The sequence below is a fragment of the Neodothiora populina genome, assembly GCF_041146345.1.
Source record: "Neodothiora populina strain CPC 39397 chromosome Unknown canker_contig_3, whole genome shotgun sequence".
Lineage (NCBI taxonomy): Eukaryota > Fungi > Ascomycota > Dothideomycetes > Dothideales > Dothioraceae > Neodothiora > Neodothiora populina.
In genome coordinates this window covers 236,032-254,803 of record NW_027191417.1, presented here as the reverse complement: position 1 = coordinate 254,803, position 18,772 = coordinate 236,032, and the positions used below count along the sequence as shown (strand labels likewise).

The 18,772-nt window shown below is 52.5% G+C and overlaps 5 protein-coding genes across 5 annotated transcripts; 1 reads left to right on the top strand and 4 right to left on the bottom strand.

Moving 5' to 3' along the window:
• Positions 1 to 873: 873 nt before the first annotated feature.
• Positions 874 to 2,317, bottom strand: AAFC00_004496 (uncharacterized protein; the record flags this gene model as incomplete). The annotated part of the gene is made up of 3 exons (XM_069344148.1): positions 874 to 1,128; positions 1,181 to 1,891; positions 1,946 to 2,317. The coding sequence occupies 3 exons, from the start codon at positions 2,315 to 2,317 to the stop codon at positions 874 to 876; spliced, it is 1,338 nt and encodes a 445-aa protein (XP_069196563.1).
• A 2,163-nt stretch (positions 2,318 to 4,480) lies between these two features.
• On the bottom strand, positions 4,481 to 8,335 carry AAFC00_004495 (uncharacterized protein; the record flags this gene model as incomplete). Its single annotated transcript, XM_069344147.1, has 1 exon — positions 4,481 to 8,335. One exon carries the CDS (start codon positions 8,333 to 8,335, stop codon positions 4,481 to 4,483), a length of 3,855 nt encoding a protein of 1,284 aa, XP_069196562.1.
• A 1,974-nt stretch (positions 8,336 to 10,309) lies between these two features.
• AAFC00_004494 (uncharacterized protein) lies at positions 10,310 to 11,747 on the bottom strand (the record flags this gene model as incomplete). Its single annotated transcript, XM_069344146.1, has 6 exons — positions 10,310 to 10,401; positions 10,461 to 10,575; positions 10,636 to 11,171; positions 11,226 to 11,296; positions 11,359 to 11,393; positions 11,457 to 11,747. The coding sequence occupies 6 exons, from the start codon at positions 11,745 to 11,747 to the stop codon at positions 10,310 to 10,312; spliced, it is 1,140 nt and encodes a 379-aa protein (XP_069196561.1).
• Positions 11,748 to 15,002: 3,255 nt separating this feature from the next.
• Positions 15,003 to 16,737, bottom strand: AAFC00_004493 (uncharacterized protein; the record flags this gene model as incomplete). The annotated part of the gene is made up of 2 exons (XM_069344145.1): positions 15,003 to 16,000; positions 16,053 to 16,737. 2 exons carry the CDS (start codon positions 16,735 to 16,737, stop codon positions 15,003 to 15,005), a joined length of 1,683 nt encoding a protein of 560 aa, XP_069196560.1.
• Positions 16,738 to 17,823: 1,086 nt separating this feature from the next.
• On the top strand, positions 17,824 to 18,363 carry AAFC00_004492 (40S ribosomal protein uS12; the record flags this gene model as incomplete). The annotated part of the gene is made up of 2 exons (XM_069344144.1): positions 17,824 to 18,082; positions 18,185 to 18,363. The coding sequence occupies 2 exons, from the start codon at positions 17,824 to 17,826 to the stop codon at positions 18,361 to 18,363; spliced, it is 438 nt and encodes a 145-aa protein (XP_069196559.1).
• Positions 18,364 to 18,772: the final 409 nt, after the last annotated feature.

Genomic DNA, 18,772 nt, shown 5'->3' with positions numbered 1-18,772 from the left:
GCGCGTGCGTGCGCAGAATCACCTCCCCGACCGTGCAACTGACCCAACTCCCCGGTCTCAACCAGCTAGACATGTTCGGCGACATGTCAGGATGGTACGAGTCCGGGCCGGACCCGCTACTGACCATCCACCACTGGAAGAGCTGGCACAAGTTCCCTGTGCCGACCGCTCACCTCGTCAGCGACGTCGCGGGCGCAGACGCCTTTCTGCAACGCTACACTTCGCACGCCGAGGAAGTCGTCTTCACCAACGGGTTCAGCATCGCGCGATACCCCAAGGGCCTCCCGAACTTGGACCTTGTAGAAGGCACAATGTACCCGTATCCGGGCAGTTCGATGCCGGGCGACGGGTGGCAGTTTCACGATAGTCTGGGCGAGTTGAGGCCCGCGCTGAAGGCTGGCATCGAAAAGATTAGTTGGCGCTTCGTGCATGCTGAGGGAGACGCCCAGGGCTGCGTCAGGCAGTTTTATGTCAAGCGCGCCGAGATTCCGGATCCCACTCGGCCGGGTGGCAGGAGTGATATTGATAGTGTTATTGAGGTCGATTGGTGTTTGTGAGCTGAGGTTGGCTTGATGGGGATGAGTTTCGTATATGCATATATATATTCTGTATCAGGACACGGTTTTTTCTGTCTTGCATTACTCAGTCTTGTTTTCGCAATGAGTGTCTCGCGTGCGTTTGTGAGCTCGGAAAGCATGGAATTGATAGGTCAAGTATATGCCGCGTTTTACATTTGGATATCTCTCAGATTATATTCACATCATCGATCACACACCCTTCTCACCCTATCAAGACTCCGTGATCCCAACCCACCAAAAAAGAACCCCCAAACCCCTCGATCCAAAAAGCTACAGCGAAAAGAAACGCAAAATCTCAAGCAGCAGGCCAAGCCTTAGTAGCGTTAACAACATACTGTTCAAAAGACGTGCCGCGCAGCATCATCCTGCCGTCCGTCTCGTTCTTGACATACAGCTGGGGCTCGAAGCCTTGGACGCGCGACCAGCCGTGGAAGACCTTGCGCCAGTAGCATGATGTCGCGGCGGGCGTCAGGTAGCGCTCGTAGAAGGTTTCGTAGTTGTTTTGCGCTATGCGCTGCGCTTCTTCTTCGTGTTCTTGATAGTAGAGGATCTGGGTTGGGGGGGTTAGTGCTGGGTCGTGGGGTGTTTCAGGGTCTGCTTACCTTTGATTCTAGATCTGTCCAGTTGCGCTCCACCTGGATGAAGTTCTGGTTCGTGCCGTTTGGTCGCATGACGCCGTGGTGGTGCTCGAGCCATTTGAGCTTGTGCACCACGGGCGCGCTGTTGCATAGTTGGAGGTACTTCAGGCGGCCAGAGTACGTGTATCCTTCCGTGTGCACAGGAAATTTGTACTGGCAATGTTGGTCCTGTGTGATGCAGAATTGCTTTGTCTTTGGCTGGTAGATGTCGCAGACCTTGACGTCGCCCCATTCCTTTTCCTTTGCCAGCTTCACAAGCGGCCATCGGATGCCGGGGTTCAGATGTGTGGTGCCGCGCCAGACGACTTTGGATATCTTCTTCGCCCAGGGGAATTTGGCGTTGGCGTCTGCCATCTTGCGGCGTACTTGTTGGTGGCTGGCGACGCGCGCGGATGGCCATGCCCAGTATGCGTAATCTGGGATGAGCCAGATGTGACGCTGGTTCTCCCGGCGTGTGAGTCCCCAGACTGTCGACTTGTTTGAACCATGACCGCGCATGATGTCGATGGGTCTCTGCGGGTCATCGTCGAAGTCTAACACGAACTCGATATTCGGGATGGTTCCGTATGGCACGCTCATCACTGCGCGGTTGATGGAATGTAAAAGTCCAGTCGTTCGCTCATGCCATTGTCCGATCCAGCAATATTTGTTTGTCTTTCCTTGGATAATGAAGATCTTGGAATGGTTTAGTCGTACTTTACGGAAAACATCGCGCCAGATTTGACATACCTCGGAATCGTAGATCAGGACCCGTACGAGGCACTTGTCATCATGAATCTTAATTTCATTCAAAGTGACTGGATTGTTCTTCCGCGACTCTACCGCAGACTCAATATCTCCATAGAATCCTGGAAATGCCGCATCGCATTGTTCTGCAGAGAGACCATGGTGATTCGCATCTCTAGGGAACTTGTAGACCCAGGTGCTAGAGCTGGATAATCCCCATTTGCTCACGTCCAAGTGTGGCGTCGGTAACGTTGATGTTGCAGACGAGGGTATAGGCCAGAAGAAATAAGAAGACACCGCCAGCAGCACCAAAGGTATTAAGATCTTGAAAGTCGTCGTACGAAACACTAAAGGAATGGAAGTGGTAGAAGCCATCGCGACGACAGCCTATACAAGAATGGGAAAGAGGAACAGATGCGACACAAGATGACAAGAAAGAAAAGAGAGCTTCCCACAAGACCTACCTGTGTGGACGCCAAACCCATGGCAGACAATTGTATTGGCTGGATTCTGCTGAACCCCCTAAGATAGGTATAAGGGTTGGTGGCTGTTGTACCGTCTTTTCGGTGCCACATACAGTAGTAGCTGTCAATCCATCGCAAAGGGGGGAAAAAGGACAACCAGGTTCTCACATTACCGTTTCGGGCCAGAATATTACCTACTACTGTAAGATGTCCCGCAGTCCCAAGAGGAGTTTCCACAAGACGGTAGAACTACAGTACTGTACAGTGGATCGACCACCAATCGCTCACACAGGAAGTAAGGTAGCCAGTCACTTACTCGACGAGACGACAGAAGAGGCCCCATGAAAGGTTCGCTCGTAGGCCGCCAATAGTCCCAACCCCAGAACCACCATATCCAACGATGGCGACCCAGAGACTTGTAGCAAGCACCTCGACTGAAGGAGGTAAAAGAGTGACCTCGAAAGACGTTGTCCAGTTCAGCTCGTCTCAGCTGTGGTCGTGGAAACGGTCATGCATCTTTACGTGCAAGATCACCCATGTAGCCGTTGGTTATCGAAATCTCACCGATGGATTAGCCTTTTAGCGCGCGTGCTGGACACTGGGGCGGCAGGCCCTGAGGCGAAAGTCTAATGGTGGAAGAGATACACTTTGCAGCAAGACAGCGACTGGTCGAGCAGTGAGAAGTTTATAGAGTCTACGAGTCATTCGGTAACGCAATCGTGATAAGAACCTTGAGAGGCTGTGATGTGCTCATAAATAAGTAAACCACCTCAATGCGTCTGAGTCTTTGATCACTTGGTCGTAAGGTACTTCTACAACCCTTGATCTGCGGTCCACTTCGCTCCTGCAGGTACAAGTACAGGCGCACTAGAACGCCAAGACGAGTCCCAACTCGAAGTACAGCAGGTAACTTTTCCACATCTCCCAACCATTACACGACATAGAGTGCCACTGTACTACGCCACATCTACATCGGCATCCCAGCCGAGAGGCGCACGAAAGAAAGGAGATAGCGCAAATCTGCTTCCATGAACAAAAGAGGCCTGCGGCGACGAGTAGCCTAGTCGACTCCGAGTAAGAAACGCGCAGGAACAACCATAGACGCGCCTATAAGGAGTAATTACAGTAGATCGACCTACTGTACCGACCGATAAGGGACCTCTTTCGCGCGCGCGCGCGCACGGCCAAGCATGATCGTGCATTGGCCGCCCCTTTTCTTAAGCAGCAGCTCAGCCTTGGCTTCTCGCTTGCTTTACTTGTACTGGATAAAGCAAGCAAGCAAGCAACTACAGTACTGTAGGGTTACTGTACAATAATTACCCCTATCTGCAGTAAGGCATCTCTGGACATGTGATTCAGTGCCATGTTGGGACTTCACAACTGAAGCATGGACTGGAGTGTCGATGGACAATAAGACGAATTTCTGGGCGATCGAAGTATTTGTCGCTAAGTATGTGCTCAGACCACAGACTCAATCCATAGAGCATAGCATTACAGTAAGAAGCGACACATTGCATACGCGAATGATTCTCAAATCATTCATCACAGATGCAAGAAAAAGTCTCAACTTCAGTATTTCTATCAACAGCAAAAAAGGTACATAAAACACCGACGATGTCCAGGTCTGTCTCGACACATGAGCAGCAGCAGCAGCAGCAGGTTGGGTTTGCTGATAGATGAGGTTCCCACCACCAAGCAGTGGATAACGGCCCTCCTCCCCTCCTTTGCGAAAACGCCTTCGCAAGAGGAAAAAAAAGTCATACAAGTAAGTCAGTCGACCAATCCCTGAACGAGACATGGCAGAGGAGAACGAAGAAAGCCAAGCAAGCAAGTAAATAGCAAGCGCGGTGTAAACAGAAACAATCCCACAGATAGCCCATCCCTCCCGGGGCCCAGCTCGGTCGTAAAGATGATAGATATAATCATCATGATGCCATCGTCTCGTCCAATCCAAGATCCCATGTTAGCCATGATATATATACCTGCCGAAGCCAATTTTTCCCTTTTCTATATCCCCAGCCAGCCTTCATGATATCTATACTTCATTTATTGAAGCAGAAGGACAACGAGTGGGTTATCTTCTGCTTCTCCTCATATCGACAACCTGTACATCGTCGTCATCGTTGTTATTCGCGACAGCTCGACGAGGAATGGGCTTTCGCGATATAGTGGTAGCTGTCGTGGTGGGTGGAGGTACACGCTGGTTTTCTTCATCGTCTCGCTGCTCGAGCGCCTGGCGTTCCCACTCTGTGATTTCGACGCCGTAATTGCTCGTTTTGCGGACGGTTTCTGCGCTCTCGCGGGCCGAATCTCCACCGTTACTGTCATGGGAGCTCGCGCCGACTTGTGCTTGTGCGGTCCGGAAGGATTCGAGACTGTCCGTTTCGGACTTGACTCGCAGAAGCTGCTGCTGCTGAGCCGCGGTGACAGCAGTAGGATCATTGATTGCTGTCACCACATTGACGGCTGCAGCACTGCCTCCACTGACGCTTCTTTGGCTCGCACTCTCCGGGTCCGCATTAACGACTCGTAAGCGAGCTTTGGGTAAGGTGAACATGACCTGGACGTCTCGTTTGGCGATCGCCCCTTCGACGTCCCAATCGCCTTCGCCGTCCTCGTCGCCGTCTGGGCCAGCTTTTCTTGGTTCTTGTCGTGAGCCCGCATCCCGGCGCAGATCTACATCCATGGCACTATCGACGGGCCTGCGCGAGCTGAGCACTGTTCCACTTCGGTTCCTGCCATGTCCCCTCTTTCCGACGCCATTCGGGCCTGTGATAGGAGGTAGAGGCTTATCGACGTCGTAGTATCGCTGCAGCACGATGTCCGGTACCATGCCCTCTCCCCAATCGCCCAGGTCTGGTTCATCGCGGTAGGGCGCCCAGCGTGGATCCTCTCCGTCTCCTGCGTCAGCCTCCCAGTCGCGTCTACCGCGCTTCAGACGCAGAAACTCGGAACTGTCGCTCGCTGTTCTTCTAGGGCCGTTTGACATGCTGGACGAAGCACCTGCGCGACTGTGAGCCCCAGCGCGCTGGCCCCTGTTCGGTGAAGTTGAGTTGGAACGGATTGATGCGATGTGGTCATAGTATTCTTGCATGGGCGGCGGCATTGACTTCGAATCTCCATGATGAGGATTCAGAGGTGCTGCAGACGAGAAACTGCGATCGTAGGTACCAAGCGCACGACGAAGACTCCCCATCCAACCGAGTCGTCTGCGAGGTGGGATTGGAGGTGTCGGACCGGCATTAGCCAAAAGGTACGAATCTGATTGTTCGTGCGGCAATTGTCCTGGTTTCTGACCGTTACGTCGCTTGGGGTAATTGAGAGGTGCAATGGCGGTGTCATATTTCCTGGTATTATGCGTCGGACTGGCAGTTCCAAGGAGAGCCTCGCCTTGTTCCATCAGTTGACCCCAGGTGGTTGCTGCTGTACTGTACGAATCTGCGGTTGTACTTCGCTGGGCGTAGGGACGCTCGGCGACGAGATGATGACCCGAGTGGGACCGAAACTCGTTGCGAATAGGTGATCCGCTTCGACTGGGGCCCGAGATGTTATTAGGGAATGTGGACTCAATAGGTGTGTGTGAAGGTGTGATGGATGGTCTCCCGGACAGACCAAAGAACATGGCCGAGCGGGTGGATGAAGTACGAGCAACGCTGGTCGCGCCGGCTGAAATACCAGAACGATTCGATTGCTCACTCAGGTTTGATGAGGTTCGCTCGTCCGTCTTGGTCGGAGAGACACGTCCACTGCTGTTACTAGCTGGATTGTCTGAGGTTGGACGCATTGCTGCGGCGTACGAGGCAGTCCACTCTCGAATCCAATTCGAGACTTGGTCTGTGCCAGTGGTGATGTTGCTAATATTCGTTGCGTTTGTCGCATTGGTAATCGAGCGACGAACAGTACTGCCTACAGGAGGACCGATTTCAGGAGAAACAGGATGGCTGCGTAGGGGATTTGGTGGTGGGTCCTTGAATGGATCGTCTTGTCTCTTGTCTCCGCCATGGGCACCTGCGGCTGGTCCGAAGTTGCGTTCGACTAGGGTTAAAGGCTTCATTCCACCCGTCGCTGAGGTTCTATCCTCTTCTTCGTCGCGTTCCTCGATAGGATGAATATTGCCGCTTGACCTGCTGACTCTTCCATCTTCGTATCTGGGCGCGGCATGATACTGATACTGAGCGCGAGTCGGCCCATTCTTCCTCAAGCCTCTTGTCGGGCTGGGGACATTCACAAGGACACCTGATCGCTCTACGTCTCGTCTGGACTCCGGAACAGGCTGTTCACTATAGTTTTGCGGGAGCGAGGCGTACCCTTCGGCAGCAGTGCTAGGCTTCTCGCCCCACATTCCACCAGCTGCGACAGAGCCCCCTCTTCCATCTATTCCAGTGTCGCTGCCCGCATACCAGTTGTTGCCGAACGTGTCACTTCGCCTGACCAGACCCTCCTTGTCGCTCAATCTGTTCTCTCGCTTCTTCTTCTGTCGACGAGCGCGCCAGAAGTAGTAAGCGACCAGTCCAACGATAAGGACTACCCCGACTACCAGACCAACACCAAGACCAGCTTTCTGCCCGGGCGTGGAAAGGCTTTTGCTCTTCTCGTTGCTGCCCAAAGACGAGTAAGAAGATGTTGCTGCAGCTGGCGGATCGTACGAGGATAGCCATGTTGAAGAAGTGACGTTGTAGAATAGGGTCTGAGTGTTTGTGGCTGTTGTTGCCCTTCGAAACATACGGGAGGTTGCGCTCGGGGATGGGATAGAGAATCCTCCTGACAGCATCATCACACCTCCGGGCAGCATGACGGCGCCGTGGCCGTAAAGTCCCGATCCGGTCAGATTGGCACTGCCGGAAGTTGGCACATTCCAGGCCCAGTCTCCATCACCACCGAAACCTGACCCGAGCTCGAGGATGGCCAATTGTGGTTTCGCGGGCGTGGTCACATCTCCAACCCAGCCACCGAACATCACAATACTGTCACCATCCTCGCTGAGCACGGCAGTGTGACCAGACCTTGGTTCAACAACACTATTGCTGGAGGATCTTGCGGAGAGTCTTTTCTTGGCCTTGGAGCTGGCACTGCCGACACTATCGATGCCTAGGAAAGTCCAACTCTGCTGTGGAAGAGAGAACATGGCAACCTGGGACATATTGATAAAAGCTCCGTTGGTGTGGCCTCCAATCAAGACAAAGCTTTGCTGTTGGGTCGCATCCGTTGTATCGGCGGAATATGAGGGTACTAGAGGTGTCAAGCTGAAGCCTGCTTCTGCAACTGGCGGTCCTCTGCCAGCTATTGCCTTCGCAGCGTACGAGGTGTTTCCGCTACTTGCTTGCTCTACAGTGAATTCGACGGTTTGATGTGTATAATTAGCAGCCGTAGTCCAGGTGGCCGCAGTCGCTCCTTCGGTTGGGCACATGCCACCGTACGTGTAGAGGTTGGTGTCGGATGAGTTGCCATTCGCTATTTCAGAGTAAGCCATGCCACCCCCTAGGAACCTGACTCCTCCCAGTGCATCTTGCGACGACAGCGTCTGCTGTGTCCACGTGCCATTGCCTTTCTTTGCCTTTGGATCCGGCGTGAATGTCCAGATCTGAGGAGGGGCTTGACTCGAGCAATCACCAGAGACCAGAGTTATGTTTCCACCATTGTCGGCGACTGATAACAAAGCAGCATTGGAGTCCTGTTCTAAGAATGGTAGTGTCGAGTAAAGGGTGGTTTTTGAAAAGCTCGAGGCCTCGAGAGTACTTGTCACATCGACTGATATTAGTTGCGCTTGACCATTGGAGTCGGTGTCGGGTTGGATGACATAGGCATAGCTAGAAGCATTGGCGTGGAAGATCCTAGTCGGGTTGTATGGGAGTTCGGATGCCGCAATGTTCTGTGCGGTCGCCAGTGTCAAAATGCCTAAGACATGTGGCGGGAGCCTTCGTCTCAACATGATGCGATAGTGACTGGCATGGAATCGCGAAAGAGCGCACGATGTCGTAAGGCCGGGTCGGGGATCAGGTCGCAGATCAATGTCTTCGGTCAATCCATGATAGGTGTCGCACAATAGAGGCTTTCCTGGCCGCAAAGACGAAGATGTTGTTTAGATGCTGGAAAAGCGCAGGTGGAGCGTACGGATTCCAGAAAACACACACGCACACACGAAAGATGATTACTATGGTAGACTTTCAAAGGAATGGCAGGGCAACATGTAGTGAGCTTCGATAATGGCACTCACCCATGCAATGTTCCGTACGGCTAGAATCAATCACTCACATGCGGGTGGTGCGGGAAACACACACTGCCAGGCTCATTGCTCGCGAGGATAAACAGAGGCGCAACCTTGGGTGAGCACCAGCCACATCGTTTTTCCAACCGCCCGCCACGCCGGCCATGCTCGAACCTACCTAGATTGCATACTTTGAATGGCAGTATGAAATGCGGTACGAGTACCCCCTGCTCAGCTAGTCCATGCCCTGATTTCCTACCCGGAGGTGCGCGCAACCAGAGCGCCATGAGATTGCGCCATGTGAGCCAATGGAACGCCAATCTTTAAGGGAAGGATTGCGAAGAAAGATGGAGAAATGCAGATTGGTTGTCAAGGCAACAGCTGAAAAGTCCGGCTGCCGGTTGGAAGAACGCTCAATAGCCACCACAGCTTATGCCTTTGTTTGACACCTGCTGCGAAGTGCCAATGATGGGTTTCGAGGGTCTGACAAACGGTAAGATGGTGATGATCAGGTAATCAAAGCTCGGTTATGAATGAAGTTTTTCAACATGAGGATGCAAATGTCCTCTCTTGACAAGCCGGTGTGATCTAAGCTCGACTTCTTGACACAGGCGTGCCCCTCCTTGTTCTCAAGCAAAGCCCCACTATCACAGCTTCCGTCACGCCTCTGGACACCAATTACCGGCAGATAGTGAGGTCTAGCTCGTGCATGACATGCGGTAGACGCTCAAAGGGTCCTTTTCTATCCGGGATAGAGACCGGAAGTCAAAATTCCGCTTATATATAAAAACAAAAGCCAGAGGTAAAGAAAGGAAGAGAGTTCCTGAGCTAGGTCGTGTCAGTGTCAAGCCGCAGTGTATTGATTACAGTGCATGAAAGGACGCGCGCCACTGAGGCTAGTGATCGGGAACCTCCAGCCTCCCATCGCAAATGCTAAGGTAAGGTATGTAGCATGTGCTCAGTGCTATGTGAGTGACGTACTACATACAAGTACCTCTTACGGCATGGAAAAAACAACACAAGAGAGCTTGCTCTCGATCGCCAACTCACGTCGTGTGCGCGTGACGGTCGCATGTGCATCGGAAGCAGTGTTAAGAGTCTACCTCTGAAGTAGATCTACGGCATGTGACAAGACAAAATTCAAAAGAAAGTAATTGTAAGTCATCTCTGATCATGTAGAAAAGAAAGAAAAAGGAAAAAAAAAAGAAGAGCAGGCCGCTTCCACTTCTTCAGTAGGGGCGCTCAAATATACCTGTGCATGTCTTTCCGATGCTCATGCCCTCCCCCTCACTTCATGGCTCGTTTCCCGTGCATGCATGCTTACTTGCTAAAAGTACAGTAGAGAACGCCATAAGAATCCGCCCCTATCCACATAGGCTTGATGGGTATTTTTGGTAGTGAACGCACAACGCCTTCCCAATATGCAACTCCCGTTAACCATCGTCCGTCCCATGCTAAAACCTCTGGAAACTCCTCGCTGAATGGAAGGCAAAGTGGTGTAGGTACAGTGGTAGTCGACCTTGATGTGTCGACTGTGGTACTACTTTGCGTTCGCTGCCTTTGTGCAAACGCAGTAGTGGAACATCCTGCGCCAGGATGGTGTGTATTGGTCATCTCAGAGTTTGTGTCACTCTGGTATGAGTCTATGTGGTATTAATCCACGTCGGTTCCGGGGTGGTCCGGGCCTCCGTCATGTAGTCATAAGGCATTGATGACGCGCTTCAGACTTTCGAATACAGGGAAGAACATGGCGTTGATAACACCAGAACGCACCATGGAGACTCCGAGACCTATATTGCGGCGATTAGTTATGCGAGCTTGCTTGTGTCAAACGAGTTCGGCAACTTACCGCGATATCCAGCAGCATTGAGGTAGTTGAGCTTGTTGCCGCTGGGGCCCTTTAGCGGTTCACCAGATAAGAAACGCTTTTGGTACAGCGTTTTCTTGACATCGATCGGATAAATCTGAAATGGGGTGAATTAGCAGGGGCGAGGTGAGGGAAGAGCGGATAGGAAGTGGCTTACAATGATCCAACTCGCCATGCCACAAAACCCACCGGCGAGCATACTGGCTCGGCGGTCGGTAGGGTCATTGCCACGAGCATTGGCTAGAGTCTGCTTGATTGCTTCGTAGACACTGAAGTAAATGGCTGTTCCGAGTGTGTCGCGCGCAAGGTGGTACCCAAAACCCTTCCACAGCGAAAAGACACCCCGCTCGCGGATCATATCGAGTGCGGGGCCCCAGGTGCCGGTCTTGAATTTGGCAGAGCCGGCTTTTGCGTTACTATCGCGAGCCATCTTGCCTGCCAATTGCGACTTAAGCTTCAGCAGTTCGAAGGGAGCGGCGAAGGCAGGGATGACAGCGCCAGCAGCGCAGCCGGCGAAAAAGAAGCAGCCGAAAGTATGTATATTCGGGTACTGTCCCGGGGCGTTGGCCATGTCGAGTGGCGAGACGCCGAACTGCAGCTTGGAGAAATCATCGTAAAAGTGCTTGGAGCTCTGGAAAGTGGTGAAAGAGATGACTCGCACAAACGCTATCGTATAGATTGGGGTGAGGCAGCCTGTCCAGTCGAGTCAGAGATTTTATGCGACATGAGACGGGGAGGCTGACAAACCTCTGTACATGCCCTTGATTCCTTCATGTTTCCAGGCATCATAAGCGGTGGCACCGAATCTGGTGTTGTAGCTGATTCGGATCAGCCATGTATATTTTATGTATATTTTGAGGATCAGCACCATCAGACTTACGATTGCATGCGAGCTTTGACAAAATCCAGCGGATACTGGGACGAGTCAGCAACTTCCAAAACTGATCAAACGATTGATGTGGTCAGAGAGTCACATACAGCTATGAGTGTCGAGCTGACGCTTGCAATTCCAGTAGCAATCGGGGTGCGGTTGCTTTTGATCCAGCTTCTCGCGTCGTCACTGAGCCGGAAGGCCATGATGCTGCTGTACTGTTTCTTCTTGACCGGAGGAGGGCGGTCCGTATCTTGGTCCTGCTTGGTGCTGTTCATGACAGATGTGGTCGGATGGTTGCGCATAGCCCGATCCATGTTGGAATCTGGCCTTGGTGTGTGAGATTGTGCCTGGTCCTTTTCGCTCTGGATGGATGGGCCGGAGGCGTTGTTTCCCATATTTCGAGCAGCCGCAATGAGAGGTTGTTGGATCAGATCAGGTGGTGCTGGGGGTGAATAATTGGTGGCGTGGTGAAGTCAGCTTCGAAGTGGCCTTCATTCCTGCTCTCAGACGGCGAGATGGAGGCTGAAGGGGCGCGACGGGAGGATTGACAAGACGATGTCGCTCCTATCAGTGTGGCTCGGCGTCAGCAGTTATCATGGGCGAGGCCCTTTTGGGAGTCGGGCAGGCGCGCGGTCAGCAGCGGCAACAGCAACAGCAGCAGCAGCAACTGCAAGAGTATCTGCGGAAGAGACGAGGCGAGGACCGGGTGATTGAACGATGGTGACGGTGGAGATGGAGGCGGCGGTGGTGGTAGAGGTGGTGGTAGTGATGGTGGGCGACGCCGACAAGGAAAGAATGAATGATGCGATGTCTTTAATTCCTTTTTCCTTTTTCCCTTCTCTTCTGCCTCGAGCTAAATTGTCAGTAGGAGATGGATACGGTAATCGATGGAGGAGGAGGAGGAGGAGGAGGAGAAGTGGATGGCTGGATCCCTCCAAACCATGTGCTGTGCCAGAGATGGACAAGTGAGTGAAGCAGAATATCGTAACTGCTGCAACTGCAAGTAGTAGTAGTACTAGTAGTAGTAGTAGTGCTCTTTCCATCATAAGGTACCGTATGCAATTTAGTGCAGGTGCAATCGGTGCAATCGGTGCAATCGGTGCAATCAGTCCTCACTGATCTGCATTAATCCCGCCAAGCCTTCAACGTCATTGGCTCCCAACTCCACTGCACCTTGGGTGTAGGCAAGGTACCTTAGGTACCTTGAGGTATTCCACCCCGCGCTTTCCCCTCTTGTTTTAATCTACCCGCAGCACGCCGCAGAGATGCCCTGCACCAGTCTTTTGATTAGACAATGTTGTGCTTTTGTCTCTGGCGAGCGGACTTAGGTAACTAATGGTTATTGCATCTGATCAGATGAGTGTAGAGCATCAGAGCAGAGCGCGACGACAAAGCAAGAAGCAAGGGTGCGTGTGTGTTGGGATGGAGACCCACCACAACCGGAACCTCTTCTTCTCCCTCGTCATGACTGACCGCACCCGCCCCTTTTGTGCCTTCGAACCTGCCCGTCTCAGACCCCGCATCCTCGTCACTTCACCTGACAGTATACATCAGCTCACGTATGCATCTGTGCATCATGAATCATGCCCGACTCACCTTTCTGTCACGCAATTTCTGCTGCCTGGCTGCGCAGAATTGTACTTGCATCAAGCCACTGCAGCAATCTATGCAGCCAAAAGTAAAGGTATACTCGTGACTATCACAAGCATAAGGTAAGGTAGACTCGTGGGTCGGGTGTGCTACACCAAGTAGAGTTCCACGACCGGCAGCCACCCGCTTAAGCTTGACCTCGTTGTCATACCGTGGTCAACGCTCTCTGACCACATGTGAAGAAGCTAAGGTATATGAGCTTCTGCGTCGCCTCGAAAGGTTGGAAAGTGTCTGTAAATAAAAGGTGTGGAGCATGATGAGCCCTTCTTCTTTGCCGTGACGGGCGTGCCCCCCTTCTTCTGCCATGGTAGGGACAGGAGCGTGACCTTGGGTTGCCTTCGTCATAATGCTACTCGTTCGAGGACAGTCTGCTTGCTGCTGGCCACTAGTAAGGTAGTATCCTCACGTCGCTCGAGAAGCATTCGAATTACTCGATGGTCCGACGGTGTGCGCAACTCCCCTCTCCCGAAGGAAGGCAAACATTGGGCAAGCAAGAAGCTGCCCCCCAAGAACCTGTTCGGCAAATGCCAATCCTTTACTTCATAGCTGCTTGTTACAATCCGCCAGATTCTCTCGTCGGGTAGTTGCAGCGGCAAGAGAGACAGACCTTAAATCGTTTCTCGACGATACATCATCTCCAGACTGCTGCCAATAACGCACAATTCGCGGACTCTTGGTCCGAGTCTGTACTCCATGTCGGAAACTTTGGCATCTCGGATCGCACACAGCAATGTGACTCGGAGAGCACCAGCACGACATTATCATCTCCCAAGTTCGCTTTTCAATTGCACTGTCGGGATATGGGTCTCGCGGTTATCAAGGTAAGTGGATGAGCCACAGCGCTGGTAAGCGGGCAAAGGTCCAGTTGCACATCACATCGGGAGTCTATGCTTTTTGTACAACGCCATTGAGGCATATTGTTGTGGACTGGGAGATCCGTGAGTGTGTCTCTGGCAAGTCCATATCATAAAAGCTGCTGCTACGGCCCTCGTCAGTCGATGTCTATCTCTTCTCAATAACTCGACTGTCCACGCTCCTCGAAAACGCAGGTCCATGAAATACAGCTTACTGCAGTTCCTCGGTCTTACACTCATCTGCCACGACATCGTACATTTACCCACCCATCCCGAATCACGCTCGACAGAAAATTTGCAGCCTATGTGACTTTCCCCCTCGACCCAACATCTCATTTTTCTAACCGATCCGTACCACGCGAAAGTAATCCGCAGTCCTGCACGGCTCACCTCAAAAACCAAAACGCCACCTCACAGCCACCAGAAAAGAAAAGGCCAGAAACATAAACTCTAGGGCGAGGTTCTAGTCTCGACGAAAACAGACAAAGATGTCGGTTCAAGACGTCATAGACGCCCACCACCTGCTCGAGTTCGTGCGCGCGGACATGACGACAAGGAGTCCGGTACGGGGATCTGATGATGACCCTCCTTCTCCTTCTCCTACTTCGCCGCTCTCGGTCTTGGTGAAGACGGAGCGTGACGGTGACGATGGGCCAGTCAAGGACGAGACTACAGAGCTTCAGAGGACGGGCGGGTTCGGCTGGCGTTAGTTAGGTAGTGGGTGATTATTGCGGACCATGAGGGCGCGGTTGTGGTCTTGATGTATGAGGGTTGGTGATGCTGATGGTCTCACCACATATGATGTTATGATTATTTGAGCACTGATGACGATTGCGTTCATCCTCTGACCTGACTCGATATTGGTACTGGTGAAATCAATCTCTCTTTCATCTCTTTACTTTTTTCATTTTCTCGTAAGAAAGGGAAAGGGAATCTACATATACCTTTCTTGCAACAAAGAAGCCATCTTTTCGTCATTATCGTGCAGGCTCTCCTCTTCTTCGTCATATCAATCATATAAACACGCACATAACTGCTGTCTAATAGCTCATTCGTATCCACATCATCCCCACCCCTTGCTCGAGCCTTCGGAGTGCCTCCTCATAGCAATAAAATAGACAGAAAAGAGCAAAGGCAAGAGCATGCTCAAAGCAGCAGCATACCCCACCCGGTAACAAGGCCCACAAACACAACTCCCCACCCAAAGATGACCCCTCTAACAGCGTCGTTACTAGGATTGTCTTTTCCGATATTACTCTGACCGCTGACGGTCGCGGTGCAACTCGCGCCGCACACGAAGCCGACAGGACAACAGCCGCCGCCGACGTCTGCTCCACACGAGAACCAGGCGCTTGCGCAGGAGCCTTGGGTTCCTGTGCCTTGCGCGTCGCTGGCGGTCGAAGTTCCCCCAGGAGTGGTGGTCGAGGTTATGGTCACGAGAGGCGGCGATACGGAGGTGGCGCCGCTGCCTCCCGCTACTATTGTCAAGCCGGATGTGACGACGACCGAGGTCGAGTCGGATGCTGGGCAGGACGTCGTGTCACAATTTCGCCCGACCCGGCAGCAGCCTCCGAGGTAGTAGGCTGAGCACATGTAGAAGCCTGTCGGGCAGCCTGAGTAGGTTGTTGTGCTTGTTTCGGATGAGGCGTCTGTGGTGCCTGATGTGGGTCGGACTGGTGGGGCGGGTGAGCCGGTTGAGGTAGGGGAGGAGGTGGGAGAGGATGATGATGAGTCTGTGGTTGTAGCTACGCAGAGACGGTCGCTTGCGCAGGATCGGTCGGTGGGGCAGCAGCCTCCTCCTAGCGACACAGGGCATGAGTGGTAACCCTGAGTGCAAACGAAGCTTGTCGTGGACGATGTTGTGGTGATAGAGTCTGTAGGAGGAGCGGAGGCGGAAGTAGACGAAATAGAGGGAGAGATAACTATGGTTTGGGTGACCGTAGTCGCTGCTGTACTGGCTGGGGGTGTCGAGACTATGGTTGTTGTCACGGTTTGCACAGAGGTGACTGGCGTTCCTGAAGCAGCAGGGACAGATGTAGCAGTCGTTGTCGTGGCCACAGACGTGGGTTCATTAGTTGTCGCCCCTGTCGTGACAGTGGCGGTTGGAAGAGTGGTCGTCGTCGTCGAAGAGCCCGTGTATACGCCTGAAGTGAGGGTTAACGCCAGGCATAATGATACGAAGAGAAAGCAGCTTACAGCCAACGCCCTGGCAAACATAGCCGGGGATGCAGCATCCTCCATTAGCCGAGCCCGGACAGCTCGTGTAGCCAGCATCGGTATTGCAACCTGTCACTTCGCCTCCACAAGTCTCGCCTGCCGGACAACATCCCACGGGACCGTTACCAGTATTCTGCACCGTGATGCATGTTTCTTCTGTCGCACAGCATGTGTCCGGTTGGCCTATGGATGCGCAACTCGATGTGCCGCCGGGGCATTTGAAGTCGCGCTCGAAGAGACCGCGCGAGAACAGACGAGGCAGAATGACGAATGTCTGCTTATCGTTGTGAGGAAGAAGTGGTGGTAGTAAATCACAATGACTCGAGGAGTTGCCGAAGCTGGGATTCGAGGAAACGGCTCGATCGGATGCTATGTTAGTGTTTGACCGTTGAGACCCAGCATCTCCCAGCGTATCACCAAATTGCCAATAGTCCATGAAGAACTTCTCGCCCTCGTCGTCCGACATCTTGCGCACTCCCGCCGGGACATCTGTGTCTAGTCTCTGCTGTATCTCAAGGTCTCGTTTCAGATGTTGTTCGTGTTCCGGCCAATAGCGTTCGTGCGGAGCAAAGGGCCACGGCTCGCAGTACGCAGGAGTTGACAAGACCGACAGGAACGTTGCGAACACCCCGGGAAGCATCAGCAAACGTGAGAAATCTCTCATCTGTGATGTAGTCGCCTCGAACGGGCCGCCGCGCAAGGAGGTGACAAAAGTGTGTCGCTATGATGGCAGCATGGACCGAACCAAGGACGTGCGAGTTTGGGGTACAGTAGATGATGGGATGTGGGGAGCCTGAGTCGCAGCAGGCGGTGATGTGGAGTTGACAAATAGGATTTGTTCAGCTCATGAACATGACAGAGAGCTGACCTGATGAAAGATAAAAAGACTTTTGGAAATTCTGCAGACAAGAAAGACAATCATCACACTTAGCTTGAGTCGTGCTACGAGTACATTAGTAGGACTACTATATCAAGGTGGCTGGTTGCCAGGGTTGCAACACAGGTTGGCGGCGGTCAGGCAGATCATTCAGGGCGCAAAGGGAAGCTAGGGCAGACGGGCAAGGCAGAAACAGTCTTAGCTGTACTTTTGTATTTCTGGGAGAAGGAGAGCCATAAGGAACAAAAGTGCAGAAAAGCGGAAAGATTGCTCGTAATTACTGTTACCTCGCAAACAAGGCAGCGTGACACGTCGGGATACACGTTGGATTTGTTGACAGACGCGGGAAGGAGCGAGGGAAAGTGATAAGATAAGGCAGTCCAGTAAAACTACCTTACCTTAAAGAGAGGATAAGGTAGACATGACGCTGTCTGTGCCCCTGCGAGCTCCGGAGAGAAAAGCGCCGGTTCTCCGACGCCCGCACACAGTCATGACCAAAAGGAAAAGGGCGAATTTTGCTAAGCGAACGCACGGACGGACACATTGCGACGCCCACGTCCTTGAATCTTCGAAGGCCTCGCTCGACCTTTTTGACGTGACGACGACGATACCCTTTCGACAATAATCCCCCATCAACAACCGGTCAGTCTCCCTGAGGATTTATCTGCTCATCACCATCATCACCATCATCATCATCATCACCATCGTCAGCTCCACATCGACATCTCTTGCTCTGGAATCTCTGCCGCCAGTTTGGAAAGAGCAGAGACAAGAGGAGACCCAACATCCACCATCCATCCACACCCACTGAATCAATTCGTCCTTCTCTACAAGACTCTCCAAAACTAACATCTCTTCTTCTTTGCAGCCAACATGGGTAAAGGAAAGCCAAGAGGTTTGAACGCCGCGCGCAAGCTCCAGAACACCCGCCGTGAGGGTCGCTGGGCCGATCTCAACTACAAGAAGAGACTTCTCGGAACCGCATACAAGTCCTCTCCTTTCGGTGGTTCTTCCCACGCCAAGGGAATCGTCCTTGAGAAGGTCGGTGTTGAGGCCAAGCAGCCCAACTCCGCCATTCGCAAGTGTGTCCGTGTCCAGCTCATCAAGAACGGCAAGAAGGTCACTGCTTTCGGTGAGTCTTTTTCCTGAAGAACAGTCAGCGCCAAAAGAAATATGAGAACGAAGAAGAGATGGCAGCCCGAGTCAAAAGTACCGTTTGACTAACACTTCCCAGTCCCCAATGACGGTTGCTTGAACTTCGTCGACGAGAACGACGAGGTCCTCCTCGCCGGTTTCGGTCGTAAGGGCAAGGCCAAGGGTGATATTCCCGGTGTGCGTTTCAAGGTCGTCAAGGTCTCCGGAGTCGGTCTTTCCGCCCTCTGGAAGGAGAAGAAGGAGAAGCCCAGATCATAGATTGCTTCTCTCACTACTCTCATCACCACCAACCACCCCGAGAAGAGTTTCGAGTTTTTTTCTATGCTGTCGACCACAAAAAATCCCAGACGAATCTTACGCTGTTGAGGGACGGCCAACGAGCCAAGGAAGGGTTTTTTCGCATTTGATTGCTGTGTCGTCGTTTCGGGAAAAGGGCTTCGAAGCTTATCTTACAACACAACGTCTTCTTTTTCCTTTTTGCTGCCTCTTGCTATCTTATCATGACTCGAAGGGGTTTGGTGGACTGAGGTAGACAAAAGAAAAAAAGGACCAAGAAATTCATGGCGAATGCGATATCCAAATGTTCACATCAAAAAAGGAAAGATTTCGAGATTCCCTTTCTGCATCTTCTTGCGAATGCCTCCTTCTGGGCTATTGAGGGGAGATG